This window comes from Neofelis nebulosa, chromosome 1 (genome assembly GCF_028018385.1).
Source record: "Neofelis nebulosa isolate mNeoNeb1 chromosome 1, mNeoNeb1.pri, whole genome shotgun sequence".
Taxonomy (NCBI): Eukaryota; Metazoa; Chordata; class Mammalia; order Carnivora; family Felidae; genus Neofelis; species Neofelis nebulosa.
The window spans coordinates 67,681,936-67,700,902 of record NC_080782.1 but is presented as its reverse complement, the minus strand read 5'-3'; the positions used below and the strand labels follow the sequence as shown (position 1 = coordinate 67,700,902).

General features: G+C 37.2%; 1 protein-coding gene across 11 annotated transcripts in view; it reads left to right on the top strand.

Moving 5' to 3' along the window:
• Positions 1–18,967, top strand: part of APC (APC regulator of WNT signaling pathway) — a 150,433-nt gene that overhangs the window by 123,014 nt on the left and 8,452 nt on the right. For 5 of the 11 annotated variants that reach the window (XM_058724989.1, XM_058724933.1, XM_058724954.1 and 2 more), the window contains 8 exons: positions 2,458–2,556; positions 5,808–6,186; positions 8,163–8,258; positions 9,557–9,610; positions 13,285–13,424; positions 13,977–14,054; positions 15,441–15,557; positions 18,115–18,329. In XM_058724989.1, coding sequence (XP_058580972.1) covers positions 2,458–2,556; positions 5,808–6,186; positions 8,163–8,258; positions 9,557–9,610; positions 13,285–13,424; positions 13,977–14,054; positions 15,441–15,557; positions 18,115–18,329 — 1,178 coding nt within the window. The remainder of the gene's footprint in view (positions 1–2,457; positions 2,557–5,807; positions 6,187–8,162; positions 8,259–9,556; positions 9,611–13,284; positions 13,425–13,976; positions 14,055–15,440; positions 15,558–18,114; positions 18,330–18,967) is intronic. The other 6 variants (XM_058724996.1, XM_058725005.1, XM_058725011.1 and 3 more) reach the window with 3 other exon arrangements.

Genomic DNA, 18,967 nt, shown 5'->3' with positions numbered 1-18,967 from the left:
ATTTTAAAACTTTTTACTATGCAAAACTTCAAACATATACAGAGGCAGATAGAATAATAGAGTAACCCACATGTACCCTGTCTACCTTGCCCTCCCATTTTATTTTTGAAGATGATCCGGCATCATCGTTTCTTCCATAAATATTTCACTCTGTATTTCCAAAAGATAAGAACACTTTTTAAAAATATACAACTATTTGGGCACCTGGCTGGCTCAGCCAGTAGCATGTAACTCTTGATCTCAGGGTCTCAACTTCAAGCTCTCACATTGGGCATAGAGCTTACTTAAAAAAAAAAAAAAAAAAAAAAGAATTCAAAATATATAACTATATTGCCATTATTATATTCCCAAAGGAACTAATAGTAATATATCAGATTATCCAGTCAGTATTCAAATTTGCAGTTGTTTCATAAATGTCATAATTTTTCACAATTTATTTGACTCTTTTCAGGTAAGGTTCGTGATTGGGTTTGGTTATAGTCTGCAAAGTCTTTTAATCTATAGTTTCCTTTTTTGTCTCTTGTTTTCTGGATGTTTATTTCTTAAAGAACCAAAGCTATTTGTTTTATACAGTTTTCCAAAGTCTGGATTTTACTGATAACATCTCCATGGTATGTAGTTTGACATTTCTCTTTATCTTCTGTATTTCCAATAAATTGGTATTTGGATCTAGAGATAGAATTCGCCTTGGATTTTCAGTTGTTTTGTTTTGTTTTATTTTTGCAAGTCTTTTTCAGAGTGGCATTATGGTCTTCTCATCTTTAGTCAGGTAGCACATAATGTCTGGTTGTCTCTCTTTTTGTGATATTATCAGTAACTGATACCTTATGCCCAGCTCCATTAATTCATTAGGGGTGCAAAATTAGCTGGAATACTTCTGTAAAGAGAAACTTCTTCTTATGTACTCTTTGATTACTACCACATACAATTTGTTTCTGCCCTCAAAAAGTTTACATTCTATCTTTTCCTTTTGAAAGGTTAAGAACTGCAACAGAATACCTGCCAATATTGCTATCTAGGTGGATGTTATTCTTATAATCATTATTTTTAATCATTAATGAATTGTGTTAGCTATGGCCTCTATTTTAATAGGTCCCACATATTTATCTGCAGCCCCAGATAAATATGTCCAGAGTTGCATCCTGGTTTTCACATGTCCATTTTTCCTGGGTGTCAGTATATTGAATGGTGATCTCACTTCCCACACTGAAACCTGTTATCTCTTCCTGAGTTTTATGTATTTTTTAATACCAGCATTATCCATGCATTTATCCAAGCTCAGTGCCTCCACGTTGTCCTTGGCTCCCAGTGTCTCTTTACTCACATCCAGTCAGTTAGCAAACCAATTGATTCTGTCCCCTACACATGCATATCCCCAGGGCACTCAGTCAGTTGAGAACCTGTATCAAGTTCTATGCTGAGCATGGAGCCTGCTTAAGATATTCTCTCTCTCTCTCTCTCTCTCTCTCTCTCTCTCTCGCACTCTAATTATTTTTTTAAAAAAATTTTTTTAATATAGAGTATTCTCACTTCCTTACTTTGTGTCCTGCTCACTGCTCAGCTGTTGAAAATACCCTCTTCCTGATTTGCCATCTTTGAGCTCTGCATCCTGTCTTTTCATACTCTTTTAAAGGTATAATTCTGGTTGTGCCATCCTCCTGCCTAAAGTCTAGTGGCTCCACAACGCCCACGGTTTGAAAGCAACATGTTTAAAATGACTCATGAAACACTTAATAATTTAACCCAATCTTTATCTCCCACCATACACCTTGTGCTCTGTCCACATTAAACAAATACTCCATGCTCTCATTTATTACCTTTACACAGACTGTTCTATATGTCTCCCTACTCCAAGATTCCTGGCCTACCTTAAATGTTACTTTATGCAGCCTTTAATAGTTCCTTAGCAAGTAATTGTTTCTTCCTGTTTTCCCTAAGTATTTTATGCATTTTTCTGCTGTGGTGCTTGTAATATCACAGTGCAGTTATTTATTTTTTCATCTCTTTCTCCAATGAGGTTTTAAGCAGTCCTCTCTATACTATGAGCTCCTGGAGAAGTTAGACTGAACCAAATTCCTAGTTAGTTTTGTGTGGTAATTTAGAGCATTTCATCAATCAATAAAGCTTTCTATCAATAAATGTTTATTTGACCAAATGTGGTTTCATCTGTTTTGATCTGTGGAAAAATACCACTCTTAGAATTGCTTCAGTGTTTGGTTACTTCCACACAGTAGTTTAACTTCTTTTGCAGCACATCTCCTTTTCTTCATTTTTGCCTTAAAACCTACTTAAGTTCACAGGTAAAAATACTCATCTTGAGTGTTAAAATGTCCACACTTTTAATTGTGTATTTAGCTCTTTACCTTAAAGACAGTTCATTTGGTGCACCTTAACATGAAGTTAGCTCTATTTGTTTATAATCTAGATCATTCTATTCATAATTTGCTTAATTTCTAGGGTTCAGCTGCGCGAATGGATCATGAAACAGCCAGTGTTTTGAGTTCTGGTAGCACACACTCTGCTCCTCGAAGGCTGACAAGTCATCTGGGAACCAAGGTAACAGAAGATTACAAACTCTGGTCACTAATACTATGAGTACTTTGCTCTAAAACATTCTTCACTCATCTTTTAAATTCAGCTAGAGGACAATTCTGGTTCCATCTCTTCTTAAAGAAACATCTTTTTATACAAGAGGGCACAAAGGAAAAAGGATTATAAAAACTGCCAAATTAGCTAGTTTTTTATTCTTTTTCAGCTTTATCGTGCACTTCTCTGCAAGTACTCTAAGCTCCAGCCACACTGGCTTCCTTGCTGCTTCCCACGCACTACCTGTAACTTTTCTGCCTCCATGACTTGCCTATGATGGCACACACATCCACTTTCTACACCACCACAAAATGGCTGTCAGAATCCGAGGCAGCCTTTAGAGCTCTTCTTGGGCTTTACTTCTTTACAGAACATTTTCTGATTCCCAAGTTCCTCTCACCTCCCCTTGTGGTCTGTCTACCTCCTCGGGGTCACTGCAGTTTGCATGAAGTACTCTCTTTCTTTTTTTTTTTTTCTTTTTTTTTTTAATGTTTATTTGTTTGTTTTGAGAGAGAAAGAGAGAAAGCATGTGCAAGCAGGGGAAGGGAGAGAGAGAATCCCAAGCTGGCTCCATGCCATCCACAGGGCCCAATAAGGGGCTCCATCTCATGAACCATGAGATTATGATCTGAGCTGAAATCAAGAGTCAGACGCAGACTGAGCCACCTACATCCCCCTGCATGAAGTTCTCTTGGAAATAGGGACTTTTTTCCTTAATCTTTTGCAGCGTCTAGCACAGAACCTGCACATAAGGGTGTTTAATAAATATTCAGTGAATAGAAAAATTATCAAAATGGAATGTTACCCAGTGTTGGTAAGCTAGTTTTTTAGAGTCTTTCAGATATTAGCAAGTATTTTAGGACTTTAGAATGGTATGTTTTAAAAAGAAAATAATTATTGTATTGTTGTCATCTCTATAAGTTGGCCAGAGTCTTTAATATTATATTGACAAAGATGAAATTGTAATTTAACTAAACAGTATATTTTTAGTTAAATCTCACTAATTCATTAACTGTTTTCACAGAATACTCTATGTATAATCTTTCTTTACTTTGACAATATAATGGCTCTTAGGAAAAGTGTTACTGAAATAATGCTGATTTAAGAAATGAATTTAGAGTAATCAGAGATAATTGTTAATATGAGATTTAATACTTTTAATAACTCACAGCTGCTAATTGAGACCTCTCGTATGCCAGTAACTGTGCTAGAAGTTATGTGTACATTTTCTCTAATCTCAAAAACACCGTGAGGTATTCTTGTCCCTCTTTTTTAAATAAGAAAACTGAAGCAAAAATTCAGGCAGCTGTTGCATATTTAAATTGGAATTCATCCCCAGATCTGTCCAACATCAACATGTAATTCTTACTATAAAGAAAATCTAATATTCAGCAGTACTACTGCATGAAAATCGGCAGCTAGAATACCATTTCCTGTTGAAGTAACTGGTGAATGATCATATTAAGACCTTACTACATTTTTTAATGCCAGCTACTGTCCTATACAGGTATTATTTCATTTAATCTTCACAGAGGAAATCTCGTTAGGTTAATATCTCCATTTTGCAATTGAGAAAACTGGTCTCAGAAATCAAATAACTTGGTAGTGTCACACAGCTCATTCCTAAGTAGTGGGGCCAAAATTTGAAAGCCCAGTTTTCCACGGTTCTCCCTTCCTAAAACTTTAATATCTAAAAGTAGTGTGTGTTTATGTATTTAGAGTTTCTTAGCCTCAGCATTGTTGACTGGATAATTCTTTATTATAAGATGTTAAGCAGTATCTCTGGTCTTTTATCTTTTAAATGCCCGTAACACTTTCTTTTGCAGTTGTGACACCAAAAAATGTCTCCAAAGCAAAGCATGTCCTAAGAGGGCCAAAATCACCCCTGATTAAGAACCACTGATTTATAGAGATGATACATTCTTTATATAATAGCCTCGATTTTTATGTAATAGCTCTCACATTGAAATGAGGCTAACCACGGTGCAAGATAACTGGGTACTGTTTCCAGTCTAATCTGCTTCTGAGCAAACCCTTAGAATTTGTTGTCAGAGAGTTATTGATGTTTACTGGTTGCTTTAAAAAAAAAATGGTTACGACATCTGGCCTTGAAAGGGGCGCCTGGGTGGCTCAGTTGGTTAAGTGTCCCAACTTTGGCTCAGATCATGATCTCGCGGTTCGTGAGTTCAAGCCCTGCATCCGGCTCTGTGCTGACAGCTCAGAGCCTGCAACCTGCTTCGGATTCTGTCTCCCTCTTTGTCTGCCCCTCCCCTGCTCGGACTCTGTCTCTCCCTCTCTCAAAAATAAACAAACATAAAAAAAAAAAAGAAAGAAACCTGGCCTTGGAGCACCTAGGTGGCTTAGTTGGTTGAGCGTCCAGCTTTTGATTTCGGCTCAGGTCATGAACTCATGATTCGTGAGATCAAGCCCCGAGTCAATCTCTGCCCTGAGCATGGAGCCTGCTTAAGATTCTCCCTCTCTCTCCCTCTTTCTCCTTCTCTCTCTCTATCTCTCTCTCTCTCTTTCTCTCTCCCTCTATGTGCCTCTCCCCCTACTCTCACACACCCTCACTCTCTTTTTCAAAATAAATAAACTTGGAAAAAAAAAAAAAAAAAAAGAATCCTGGCCTTGTACTCCCTATATGATCATGGCATTCTTCCTTTTATGGCAGAATATTTTTATATGTATAAGGGAGAAATTATATACTTTTAACAATATTATAATCTGGTAAAGGTTAGTGATTGTTGAAAACTAGTATGTAGTAAATAATTGTTGAAAAGTTTTCTATTTATTGATTATAGTTATAAATTAAAAGAAGTACAGTAAAATTTTAAATTGTACATTTAAATAAACCACATTCCTCATTGTGTGTGTGTGTGTGTGTGTGTGTGTGTGTGTGTGTGTGAAATCATTTGATTGTCATTCATTATAATCAATGGGTTATTACCAGCTATTCCAGAAAAAGGGCAGTTTAAGTATGTAAGAAGCTACTCTCTCTTTCAACACTGTATGTCACCACTGCTTCTGTTTATTCATATAAACAAATTGGTGATGATTATATGGATTTTGAAATAATGCTCATTACTTCATCCTGGAAAGGGGTTTTGAGTTTTGTTTTTCTTTTTAATGAGTTACAATAAATATCCCATTCATCACTTCATTGGTGTTAGCATTTGGATATTAAAGTCATAATTTTGTTTCTAAACTCATTTGGCCCACAGGTGGAAATGGTGTATTCATTGTTATCAATGCTTGGTACTCATGATAAGGATGATATGTCGCGAACTTTGCTAGCTATGTCTAGCTCCCAAGACAGCTGTATATCCATGCGACAGTCTGGATGTCTTCCTCTCCTCATCCAGCTTTTACATGGCAATGACAAAGACTCTGTGTTGTTGGGAAATTCCCGGGGCAGTAAAGAGGCTCGGGCCAGGGCCAGTGCAGCACTTCACAACATCATTCACTCACAGCCTGATGACAAGAGAGGCAGGCGTGAAATCCGAGTCCTTCATCTTTTGGAACAGATACGAGCTTACTGTGAAACCTGTTGGGAGTGGCAGGAAGCCCATGAACAAGGCATGGACCAGGACAAAAATCCAAGTATGTTCCCTGTAGTGCATGTTACAAAGCAAATGTAAAGTTTTGTAAATGAAAACTTTTTAAGTTAGTATGTCATCTTTATGAGTGGAATATGAGTGGGATATAGGAATGGGAAGTTCATAGTAGCCATCTACACTGCTAACATAGTTTAAAGCTTAAGTCTGTATTTTTCTAGAAAAAATTGAGCAAAGGGAAACCAAAAAAGTACAGGGAATCAAGAGATAGATAGTCATAGCATCATAGTATATTTAGAAAGAACTTGAGCAATTATGTTTTTCCATCCCTTTCCTTTTATAGATTAAGCTCAAGAAAGTGACTTTATACAAGTTTCTTCAGCAGTTAGTGACCACACCATAATCTTTACATTTGCATAACATTCTGTTCAGTGGATGCAGAGATATGTTATATCTGTTATGTTATTTGGCCCTCACAACAACCTTGTGAAGTAGGAAGGGAAAGTATTATCTCCATTTTACAGATAAAGAAACTGAGGCTCGGAGTGGCTGAAAGACTTGCCTGAAGCCTCATAGCTACTAAGTGGTAGAGTCAGGAACAGAGGCCAGATCTTCTGACTCTCAACCCAGTGCTCTTCCCACTGTACCATCCTACTTCAGGCCATGGGCCCCACTTACTGGGAGTGATCAGCCACCCAGCTCTTTGCTGAGGGAGAAACCCTGGGCAACCAACCCCTCTCCATCAGCAGGGAACATGGGAGTTGGGACCCTTGGGGACATAAGTTACTTCATTCCTGTAGCAAGAACCAAAAGCAGTAAGTATATAAGGTAAGATCTTCTTTTCACCTGGTAAGAAAACACACACACAGACACACACACACACACACACACAGAGGCACACAGGGTGGGGACTGTTGTAGTAACCTGTTGATTTAGGGACAAGGGGTGATGGTGAGAACACCATCTAGGAAGATTTAGCAGGTTTTTTTTAGCTTACGTATAAAGGTGAATGTATTTTAAATTTACAAATTTTCAAGAATGAGAAAATAGCAGAAATGGTCCTTTATATCTGTTTGTCCTAGGGATGAGGAAAACTGGTAAGATACTTTACTGAGAGAATATTGTCTTTATGGAATTGTTTTCTCTGGGTATCTACAATCATGTAACAACTTGTATTTTGTGATCTTAAGAATTGTTCTCAAAATGGTTAAATTAAATATTATTACTTCTGAAAAATAGACTTTTAAAATTTTGATTTCACATAATGAGTTTTGAAACTTTGTACATGGTATTAAATGTGAAGGTATATTTTCTTGGACGTCTCTTTAGATTTTTGTTTACTCTCTATCTATATAGTAAGCTTTCTCTACTAGGTTCATACTGTATTTCTTCTTTTTTTTTTTTTTTAAAGTTTTTACTTACTTATTTTGAAAGAGAAAGGAAGGAGGGAGAGAGAGAGAGAGAGAAAGAATCCCAAGCAGGCTCCACACTGTCAGTGCAGAGCCTGATGGAGGGCTCAAACTCAAGAACTGTGGGTTCATGACCTGGGCCAAAACCAAGAGCCAGCCACTTAACCAACTGAGCCACCCAGGCGCCCTATACTGGATTTCTTTATTACATTTGTACACAGCTAAGTGTTTTTAACCCACACTCATGACAATAGTTTAAATAGAAATTATAACAAAACAACTTTATACCAAAGTGTTTTTATTCTTTTATATATTCAACATAATTTTAAATTATTATTTGAGTTATAGCATAAACCTGCAAGGGATTTATACTAACAGATTTGGTTAAAGGCAGGTAAGTGGTAAATATTTTTCTGGAACCAAGAAAAACCCTTTACTCATATTTTCTTTTCCATGTTTGTCGTATTTATTCATCTATTCAGCAAATATTTGTTGATCTACTAAACTACTATGCATTAGGGATATTAGCCTTGTTTTTTTTTATTAAGTATTATAAACATTATTGCTTTTGAGAAAACAAAGCATTATGTTTTGTATCAATTTTATTTTTCAGTGCCAGCTCCTGTTGAACATCAGATCTGTCCTGCTGTGTGTGTTCTAATGAAACTTTCATTTGATGAAGAACATAGACATGCAATGAATGAACTTGGTAAGACAAAAATGTTTCTTAATGCCGTAGAAGAAACCAACATTTTTCATCATCGTTGGAGTATAATGCCACATGTTTCTATTACCACCTGCTTCCTCCTTGTAGGAAATGATTATACTCTGGTTTCCGGAGGGAAAAAAAAAGGTTTTTAATGATAGGCACTGCTACCTTGTTTAAACTAACTTGACTTTTCAAAATCTTAGACAGCAGTTAGCAGAACTACTAACTGGGCTACTCCTTGCCCCTGTTGCCATAGTAGACCCTATGTGATAGTTGATGAGGAGGGTAATTTAAATTTTGAAATGTGGAGCTAGGTGATTGTTCTTGAACTCAGTCACTTCTCATGGACACCAGAAGAAATTATTATTAAAATTCTCATTTATCTTCGTGGTTATCAGCACTTTGCTGGATTTTCATGGTAAGCAGCATAATATCTCTGAAACTGGTTAATGAAGAAAAGCATTATGGTCTAATTTAAGTTAGAAATATTCCACTAGTTTTGGAAGGATTACTCTTTTGTGTATGTGTTATCACACACTCTAAACCTTTTATAACCTGCATTTTTGTGCACCCCATTTTTCATGTAACGGTTTTTCTTTGATTTCTAGGTTCATTTTGCACATGTGGTATTTATAATTGCATCATGCTGAGCCATCTCATGTGAACTGGATCTCTAGTCGTGCCACAAGCAAGAACCGTACACTGAGTTCCCATCTTAGTGTAGCTGTGCCCTTGCTTTTCATGCTGTTTATTTTACATTACACTCCAGCCCCCACTTTGTATTCCTACCACCCTCATCATTGTCATTCATCATTTATCTTAAAAGTCACAAAGTCATGAGACTCTTAAACACAGAGAACCTAAATGGCCAAAAATGAGTGTTGTCTCCTTCAGAGTCATCACTTTGGGGGGCTGTGTACTTTGTGAGCTCAGGCCTGTCCTCCAGCCGTGCTTTTCTTCCCACAGGCCCTTGCAGTTGGCCCATCTGATTCTCTTTCCTTCCCCCACCCCCCAGCCTCCCATGGAACTGAGTGTGGTCTTATGAGTTTGCCCCTCCTTACTACAATCTCAGCATTTGTGAAAATTTTACATTTGAGTGTTTTTTTAATGCTAGTAATTATGGGAAGGGGATAAAAATCATGAATAAACAAGAAAACTAATCCAATTTTAAGCTACTACAAAGGTTTTCCTGTAAATGTCCCTGTGTTCCAATGAACTGTAGATTAGGACTGACACATTGATCATCTGAATTTCAAAGTAAAACCTAGACTCAGTATTTGTTCCTCTTCCTTCTTCAGGTAGGAAGGCTACCCGGGGCATTTCATCACAGGAGCTAGGGCAGGGGCTTGCAGGTGAGGAGCAGGATGGGGCCTCTGGGGGTGTGACTGTTGGCACAGAGCCACAGGGGGTTACCTTCTTCTCATTCCTAGCCTCTAAATTTGTACGAAGCAAAAGAAAGATCAAGGTTTGTGGATTGTGCGGAGATGGAGTAATTAAGCACAAGGTATCTGATAGTGAGGGATAAGGAGGAAAGAAGTCCCAAATAGATGAAGGGACATTCCAAAGCCCAGTCTGCTGGGACTGTTATTTGTACATAGAAGATTCTACAACTTACCCAGGTCATTTAGGTTTGCATCAATTAGTATCACAGGTTTTAGACTATAGTATCAGTGATATATACATTGATTAAATGCCCACTCTGTCCTAGAAACCATGCCAGGCCCTGGAGGTAAAAATGATGAAGATATGGTTCTGACTTTCAAGGAACTCATGGCTTATTTGTATTAGTATTTCCAAAACTAGATCATAATAATCACCAGAGGTATTTGTCAAACCATATAGATTCCCTGGCCCTGTAGCAGGCTTAGTAAAGCAGTATCTCCAGAGGGGGTACCTAGGAATCATTTAATAAGTGACCCAGGTGATTCTTATGATAAGGAAATTTTGTGAAACACCAATATATAGAATATTTATGTTGAGTCCCTAATGTTTATTTTAGAATGAGACGTTTTATGCTAATGGTGATATCGAAAACCCAAGTAAAAGGAAAAAATACACCTTTTAAAACTAAGAATCATCTTTCTATTACCTTTTTTTAATATAAGTCTAAATTAAGGATTCTGTTGAATGGTTTCTTTTGAAACCATTGGTCCTCTATTAGCTTTAAGGTTATGAGGTACCACATTGGATTATATTTGGTCCATCTGGACCCCTTTTTTAAAACACAGACACTGAGCAGAATGTGAAAAAAATTATGCTTATCATCTTTGCATTACCTTGAAAAAGCCTAAGTTTTCTTAGGGCATCTATTTTTTATTCTATCAGTCATAAATTCACATCATATTTTTGTGAATCCATTTATAGTTTTCACATATATATTCATTGCCTTAAAATTTACAGAAATTTTTTTTCATTTGCCTGAAATCATAAAAGATTCTCTCTTTTATCTGATATCCTAAAATTTATTGAATGTTCCTTTTTCTTCATGGTGTTGCTGATATTGACAATATCCTTCTTTAATCATTGTTTTCAGAACCCAGTCCTGAGTTTTTTAATTTTTCCGTTCAAAAAAACTCTTTGTTCATTTAGTGCCTTCTTGAGACCTTCTTTATTAGATCATTTCACTTTCTTAAGAAAGTGTCACAGATACTGATATAGCAGGCAGGATTTCATATAGTCACAAAGCATAGTATGTTTTGTTTTGGTATTGATAGCCTGCTCTATAATAGCTCGACATCTTGGTGATCTTATCAGTATATAGGGCCACAGTCTTCAAGTCATCAGTCACTCCCATTTCCATTCATGAGTCAGAACTCTCACTTCTTCTACTGGCTCCTTCTAGTAGTAAGCTCCTTAATACTTTACTCAAGTATTAAATGGTAGAAATTCCTCAGAGTTCTGTTGTAGGTTTTCTTCGTCTCTCCCTAGGCAGTATCTTCCAGTCCATGGCTTCATTTACAGTGTTTTTCAGATTTACGTCTTAATCTGAGTTTCAGACACATTATCAAATCATTCATCTGACATCTTCATTTAGATGGTTTTTCACACATTTTTAACTCAACTGCCCCAACTGAATTTGTTATCTCCTTTGTCCCCAAATCTCTGTCTCTTCCAGGGTTCTTTTTCCCAGAAAATGGCATGCCAATCAACCCAGTTGCTCAGGAGACAACCTCGGGAGACATCCATGACTGTCTCCTCCTTATCCCCTACATTTAGTAACTGAGTACTTTCATTCTGCTTCTTAAATCTGTCTCATCACTGCTCTCCTTTTCATCTCCAGTTCAAGCCACTGTCGTCTCTTCTGTTCTGCAGTTCTTTGTCTTATTTGTCTCCACACGTCCAATTGTAATCCATTATGCACCTTGCAACCATAGGAGTCTATTTAGAGCACACATTTAATTACTCCTTCTCCTGTCTGAAATCCTTGGTGTGACATATAAAGTCTTGCATGATGTCTCCACCCATTTTTATAGCCTCATCTTGTGACCTTCTCCTTGTTGCTAATTTAAGGTTCAGGGGTTCTTGCACTTACTGTTTCATCTGCCTAAAATGCTTTTGTATTATTCCTGTCCCACCCATTTTAGATACTCATTCATCCTTTAAGTCTTAAACTTTATTTCCTCAGCCTTTTTCTTGGTCCTCCCAATCTAGGTTAAATCCACCTATTACCTTGACCTGTGCTTCTTCACAGTCCATTTTACCTTAATTAATTGTTCAGTGTCTGCCTTTCCTATAATCTAGAAGCTCCATAAAGATAGTGACTGTATTTTGTTCACTGGCTATGTATTTTTCCATCATCATGGGTGGTTGGAGGAAAACCTTCCTAAATATGGTTTGGATTTTCCTTAACCAAATTAATTTTCACTTATCTATGTTCAAACTCATCTGTCATTACCGCTAGTCATAAAGATTTGCACCAGCCTTCCTACAGTTAATTCCCCTGGCTTGGAATTCTTGACCCCAGTTAGAACTTTTACACACTTGCAGATTCCTCTACGTACTGACCCTTCTAAATCATTTACAAAAATACTAAATGTACAAGTCCTCTTTCAGATTAATAACCTGACTGTTAAGACTTAGAATTTCCAAGAATTCCTCCTTTTTTCTAAGCCACTTCTCTGTGACAAAACAACATCCCTAGTCCCATGATGATTAACATTGATGATGAATAATATTTTGAATAGCCTCCATATGCATTTTTATTTTTATTCACCTGCTCACCATTTTGCTTTACCTTTTTTATTTTGTTCTGTTTTGTTACTACCCCTTCCTTTATGTCTTTCCCTTTCCTTTTCCTTCATTTTTCTCCTTGCCTTCCTAGTGTTGACCATTGTGGGTCGAGCATACCCAGTGGTGGGAATCACAGAGAAAAAAATACTCAATTCTAGTGTAGTTGGTATTTGACACTTGAGAGTATCAAAGAAAAATCAGAAAATTTTTTAAATATATAAATATATATGAATTTTTTTTAAATATATATGTAGTTTTATAGAACTTAGTAATAAGTTGAACAGATAATTCTTTTTCATAAAAAAAAAAAAAAAGCTTTGCTTCATGCCGTTTTATTTAGAAATCTCAGGGTTCCTAAGGATAATTCTTTGGCAAACCAAAAACATTAATTAGGCCATAGTGTATAACACTGAAGAATGTAAAGTTCTAATAATAAAAATAAGTTACCTTTTTCTGCCTTCATGCGGGAAGATCTAGTGTTAGAAAGTAGCCTTCTTCATCAATGAGAAGATACAGTGTGTGTGTAGTAAATAGAGTATAATTGCTCACTTCACTAATGCAAGGGTTTGAAGGGTGGAGAAAACTGGCAGAAAATGGAGTAATTATCATTTGTACTTTATGAGTGCATTTCACAAAAGTTCTTTATAACGGTTTTTGTAGCTTGTAGTTCTAAAGACATACTTAAACCATATATTCTCATTCTTTGAGATTTTTTCCTAGTAATTAGTTTTTAAATTTGGTATTACTTGTTTTATTTTAGATTATTGTCTTTTTCCTCTTGCCCTTTTGAAATTAGGGGGACTACAGGCCATTGCAGAATTATTACAGGTGGACTGTGAAATGTATGGGCTAACTAATGACCACTACAGTATTACATTAAGACGATATGCTGGAATGGCTTTGACAAACTTGACTTTTGGAGATGTAGCCAACAAGGTATGTTTTAGAAGATCTGTTTTTTAAGATCTCTCTGGTATGAGTTAGTTTCATACAAACTACCTTTCACTAATTTTTTTTTTCCTTTCCTCATTAGACATTCACTAATAAAAAACCTGAACTTCACATACCACTGCATATTCTTACTCATTACGTTGTCTTACACCTAAACAAAGGCAAAACATGGAACACAGTAGTGGATTTATATAATTGCAATAAAATACTGTTCCTAGGAATGAGAGCAAAAATCTGAAAATCCCGATGACGTATGCAAGTATACACATATATTGGTTCCGTCCAAATAAGAGACTTTACTTTAAAACCCTTTGCTTATTATTTCTTATCATTTATTCATTTTATTTCTCCAGTATACTAAGAGAAGAACTGATAGCAAAAGACTTATGTAATCTGGTTTTACATCTTTTATGGATAAAATATTAGGATGATTAAAATGAAACCGTTAAAACTGGATTTGAAGTTTATTAGACAAAAATAAAGCACAGCTTCATTTTGCCTTGTTACTGACCCTCTGTTCCATTTCTAATTTTACAGGCTACACTCTGCTCTATGAAAGGCTGCATGAGAGCACTTGTGGCCCAACTAAAATCTGAAAGTGAAGACTTACAGCAGGTACTAGTTAGAAACACAAATGTTTTTGGGGGGTATTTGTGGGTTAATATCATGATTTAGATTAATTTAAGCTTTGGCTCAATATTTAGTGTCTTATGTTTCAATTATGGTTACATTAATACCAGAATAAAGGAAAATAATTATATTGTAGGAATTCCTTTTGGCACCATATTAGCATTTAGGAGGAATTTCTTTATTAGTAGATTTCTACTCTTAACAGTAGCATTAAGGAGCGCCTAGGTGGCTCAGGTGGTTAAGCATCCGACTTCGGCTCAGGTCATGATCTTGCAGTTTGTGGGTTCAAGCCCCGCATTGGACCCTGTGCTGACAGCTCAGAGCCTGGAGCCTACTTCAGATTCTGTGTCTTCCCTTTCTCTCTGCCCCTCCCCCACTTGCATTCTGTCTCTCTCTCAAAAATAAATATTTTTAAAAACTTTAAAAACAAAAAAAAGAGGTTAGAGTGGAAGAGAGCCAAAGCATAAGAGACTCTTAAAAACTGAGAACAGGGGCGCCTGGGTGGCGCAGTCGGTTAAGCGTCCGACTTCAGCCAGGTCACGATCTCGCGGTCCGTGAGTTCGAGCCCCGCGTCAGGCTCTGGGCTGATGGCTCGGAGCCTGGAGCCTGTTTCCGATTCTGTGTCTCCCTCTCTCTCTGCCCCTCCCCCGTTCATGCTCTGTCTCTCTCTGTCCCAAAAATAAATAAAAAACGTTGAAAAAAAAAACAAAAAAAAAACTGAGAACAAACTGAGGGTTGATGGGGGGTGGGAGGGAGGGGAGGGTGGGTGATGGGTATTGAGGAAGGCACCTTCTGGGATGAGCACTGGGTGTTGTATGAAACCAATTTGACAATAAACTTCATATATTGAAAAAAATAAAATAAAATAAAAATAAATAAATAAAAACTTTAAAAACAAACAAAAAAAAAGCATTAAAAACAAAACAACTATAGAGGCACCTGGGTGGCTCAGTCAGTTGAACATCCCGGCTCTTGATTTCAGCTCAGGTCATGATTCGAGGGTCATGGATCAAGCCCCAGGTTGGGCTCTGAGCTGAGCATGGAGCCTGCTTAAGATTCTCTCTCTCTCTCTCTCTCTCTCTCTCTCTCTCTCTCTCTCTTTCTCTCTCTCTCTCTCTCCCTCTCTCTCCCTCTCTCTCTCCCTCTCTCTCCCTCCCTCCCCCTCTCCCTCTCCCTCTCCCCTTCTCCCCCTCTCCCCCTCTCCCCCTCTCCCCCTCTCCCTCTCTCCCTCTCTCTCTCCCTCTCTCCCTCTCTTCCCTCCCCCTTCCCGCCCCTCTCCCCCACTGGCACTCCTGCTCTCTCACTCTAAAAGAGAACAAAACTATAAATTATTTTATATTCAAATTATTCTAAAATTGATTTCATTTGCAGGTTATTGCAAGTGTTTTGAGGAATTTGTCTTGGCGAGCAGATGTAAATAGTAAAAAGACATTGCGCGAAGTTGGAAGTGTGAAAGCATTAATGGAATGTGCTTTGGAAGTTAAAAAGGTACCTTTGAAAACATTTAATATTCTCATTCGGATTTTCATCTTTGGCTACTTTTTCCCATCCCTGAGATTCCTTAATTCGTGACCCGCTTATCTCATCAGTTCTTATTCTTAGACTGCTCTAAACTCCTACTAAAGTATTAAGATGGAAAAGATTGTACAAAGTGTCCTAGGGTAAGTCAGGGTTTTTCGGATTTGACACTGTTGGCATCTTGGACCTGATAATTGTATGTTTTAAGGGACTGACCTGTGCCTTGTATGGTGTTTTGCAGCATATTTGGCCTTTGTCCATTAGATACCAATACACTTCCCCTCAGTCATGACAGTCAAAAATGTCTCCAGATATTACCAGATGTGCCACAGAGGGGCAAAGGGAAAGAATCATCCCCAGTGGAGAATCACTGTGTACGTAGTGTTAGTGTTACTCTGTGCTCTCCAGAGTCCTCAGTTTTGACAGTCACCCTATCAAGAGGTGATAAGACCCAAGGGCAAGGAATTCCTCAAATAATAGTTTGCTTACAAAAGGAAATATCACCAGATGGCATATCTACTTCATAAACAGCTAATTTAAAAAGAAAAGCTTAAACTTGAAATCTGGGACTAAGCAGGCTTCCTTTCACCCAACCATTCCCCCTGGACCCACAGCCTACATTATTTTTCTTCAAAATGTCCTTTTTTGAGAAGATAAAGAATTTGGGAGTTTTGTTTATTTATTTATATATGTATTTTTGTGAAATTATTTTATACCAGGAAAACCCAAGAAAATCAACTGAAATATAATTAGAAATAAGAAAAGTATTCAATTAAAAAACTGGTTATAACAATAATATTCAAATATACTTAGGGTCTGCATAAAAAATACCATTAAAACGCTCTTGAAATAGCAGAACACTTGTATTTCTTACAGGGAAAAACATATACAAATGGCCAAGAAGCACTTAAAAAGATACTCAACGTCATTAGTCATGAGGAAAATATAAATTAAAACTAGTGAGATACCATTACATATATTGGTTAAAATGTAAAAGATTAACCAAGTGTTGTCTAGGATGTTAAGCAGCTGGAATTCTCATACACTGCTGGTGGGAATGTAAAATGGTATATACCACTTTGAAAAACATTTGGCAGTGTTTTAAAGTTAAACATATACCAACCATACAACCCAGCCATTCCAGTTCTAAGTGTTTACCAAAGAGAAACCTCTGTTCACACAAAATCTTAAACACAGATGTCAGCAATTTTGATAGCCAAAAACTAGACAGAACTCTAAAGTATATCAACAGGTGAATGGGTAAAGAAGTTATGGAATGTCTACAATGGAATACTATTTGGCTATTAAAAAAATGAACTATTGGGGTACCTGGGTGGCTCATTTGGTTAAGCATCCGACTTTGGCTCAGGTCATGACCTCTTGGGCCCCGCGCTGGGCTCTGTGCTGACAGCTCAGAGCCTGGAGCCTGCTTCAGATTCTGTGTCTCCTTCTCTCTCTGTCCCTCCCCTGCTCGTGCTCTCTCACTCTCTCTCTCAAAAATAAACATTTAAAAAAATGTTTTTTAATGAACTATTGACACATGCAGTAATCTATAATGACAGAAACAGATCAGTAGTTGCTTGGGGCTGGCAGTGGATTACAGTAAGATACCAGGAAATTTAGAGCATTGATATAAATGTTTGTTATACACAACTTGCTGTTTTTACTTAATATTAAATCTTAAACATCTTTCCATGTCAGTATATAGAGGGTTTTTTCTGGGTTTTGTTATCATGAAATGTCATCTTTTCAGAATGCACACCAATTCCGTCTCATAGTCTAATATGAGCTCTTGTCAGGGTTGCCTGGGTGACTTAGTTGGTAAAGCATCCGACTTCAGCTCAGGTCATGATCTCACAGTCCATGAGTTCGAGCCCTGCATCAGGCTCTGTGCTGTCAACTCAGAGCCTGGAGCCTGCTTCAGATTCTGTGTCCCCTTCTCTCTGCCTCTCACCTGCTCACACTCTGTTTCTCTGTCTCTCTCTCTCTCAAAAGTAAATAAGCGTTAAAAAATTTAATATGAGCTCTTGCAAGATATGTGTGTACCATCTAAACACATAGAATAAAGTTCATAAAGGTCATTAGTTTAGTATTGTGTTCTGCTTGTTCTATGGGGATATCACTTAAGTTCCATTTGGTATTTTATGAAAGTTGTCCTAAATGAAGAGCTCCTAATACTTTGCCCATGAGGGGCAAGGAGCAGGGGAGTTGTGCAATAATAATAACAACTTACTCAAGGTGTGCTGGGGTGGCCCAATCGGTTGAGTGTCCAACTCTTGATTTCTGCTCAGGTCATGATCCCAGGGTCAGGGGATCAAGCCCCACGTCAGGCTCTGCACTGAGTGTGGAGCCTGCTTGGGATTCTCTCTTTCTCTCCTCTGCCCCTGTCCCCTGCTCACACTTTCTCTCTCTCTTTAAAAAAATTAAATTAAAAAAATTAACAACTTACTCAATAGAAGTAAACACAGAAGTTGGAAGAGGCACATTCCAACTCTAATTAGATGACGCATGTTCTGTTTCTTAATAGGAATCAACCCTCAAAAGCGTATTGAGTGCCTTATGGAATTTGTCAGCACATTGCACTGAGAATAAAGCTGATATATGTGCTGTAGATGGTGCGCTTGCATTTCTGGTTGGCACTCTCACTTACCGAAGCCAGACAAATACTTTAGCCATTATTGAAAGTGGAGGTGGAATATTACGGAACGTGTCCAGCTTGATAGCTACAAATGAGGACCATAGGTAAGTTTTATATTACTTTTAAATGAATTAGTGTAGAATTCTTACCCTTAAAAAGACCCAGTTGTAAGTAGTGTTTTGTTTAATTGTGCAGGTTCTAAGCCAAATTGTATTTATTCTAACAAAAGTTTATAGTATCACAAAGATGTGTACAAGTAAATAAATGACACTTAAAAGGTATAACCCATACGTAGGGAATAAAAAGTTACAAATACTACAAAGAACAAAATCTCATTGTATATGTTAGTATGGCATAAAGGAGTATAAGGTTTATAAAGAACAAAACTTATGTGTATAATCCAGAGAACACAGTAGTTCATATTCTTTCTAACGGTGTCTTAATAATCATAATGTCATTTAACCAACAACCATTTATCTAACTAGGGCTGTGAAACCTAAGAAAGTATCTGAGATACAAGGCACACATTTTCAGAACTTAGCCTCTGTATTTTGTCAACAAAAATATGGGTATCTTTCACAGCATATTTATTTATTTATTATCCAGTATTGCTTCCCATTTTCAGAAAGTCCATAAGGTGCTTTTAGTAACAGTACTTGTAAAGAATGTGAACATCTCTTTAGGTTTTTGATGCACAGACTAACAAGCCTTATAGCCCTTTCTGCTATGCAAAGAAGACCTC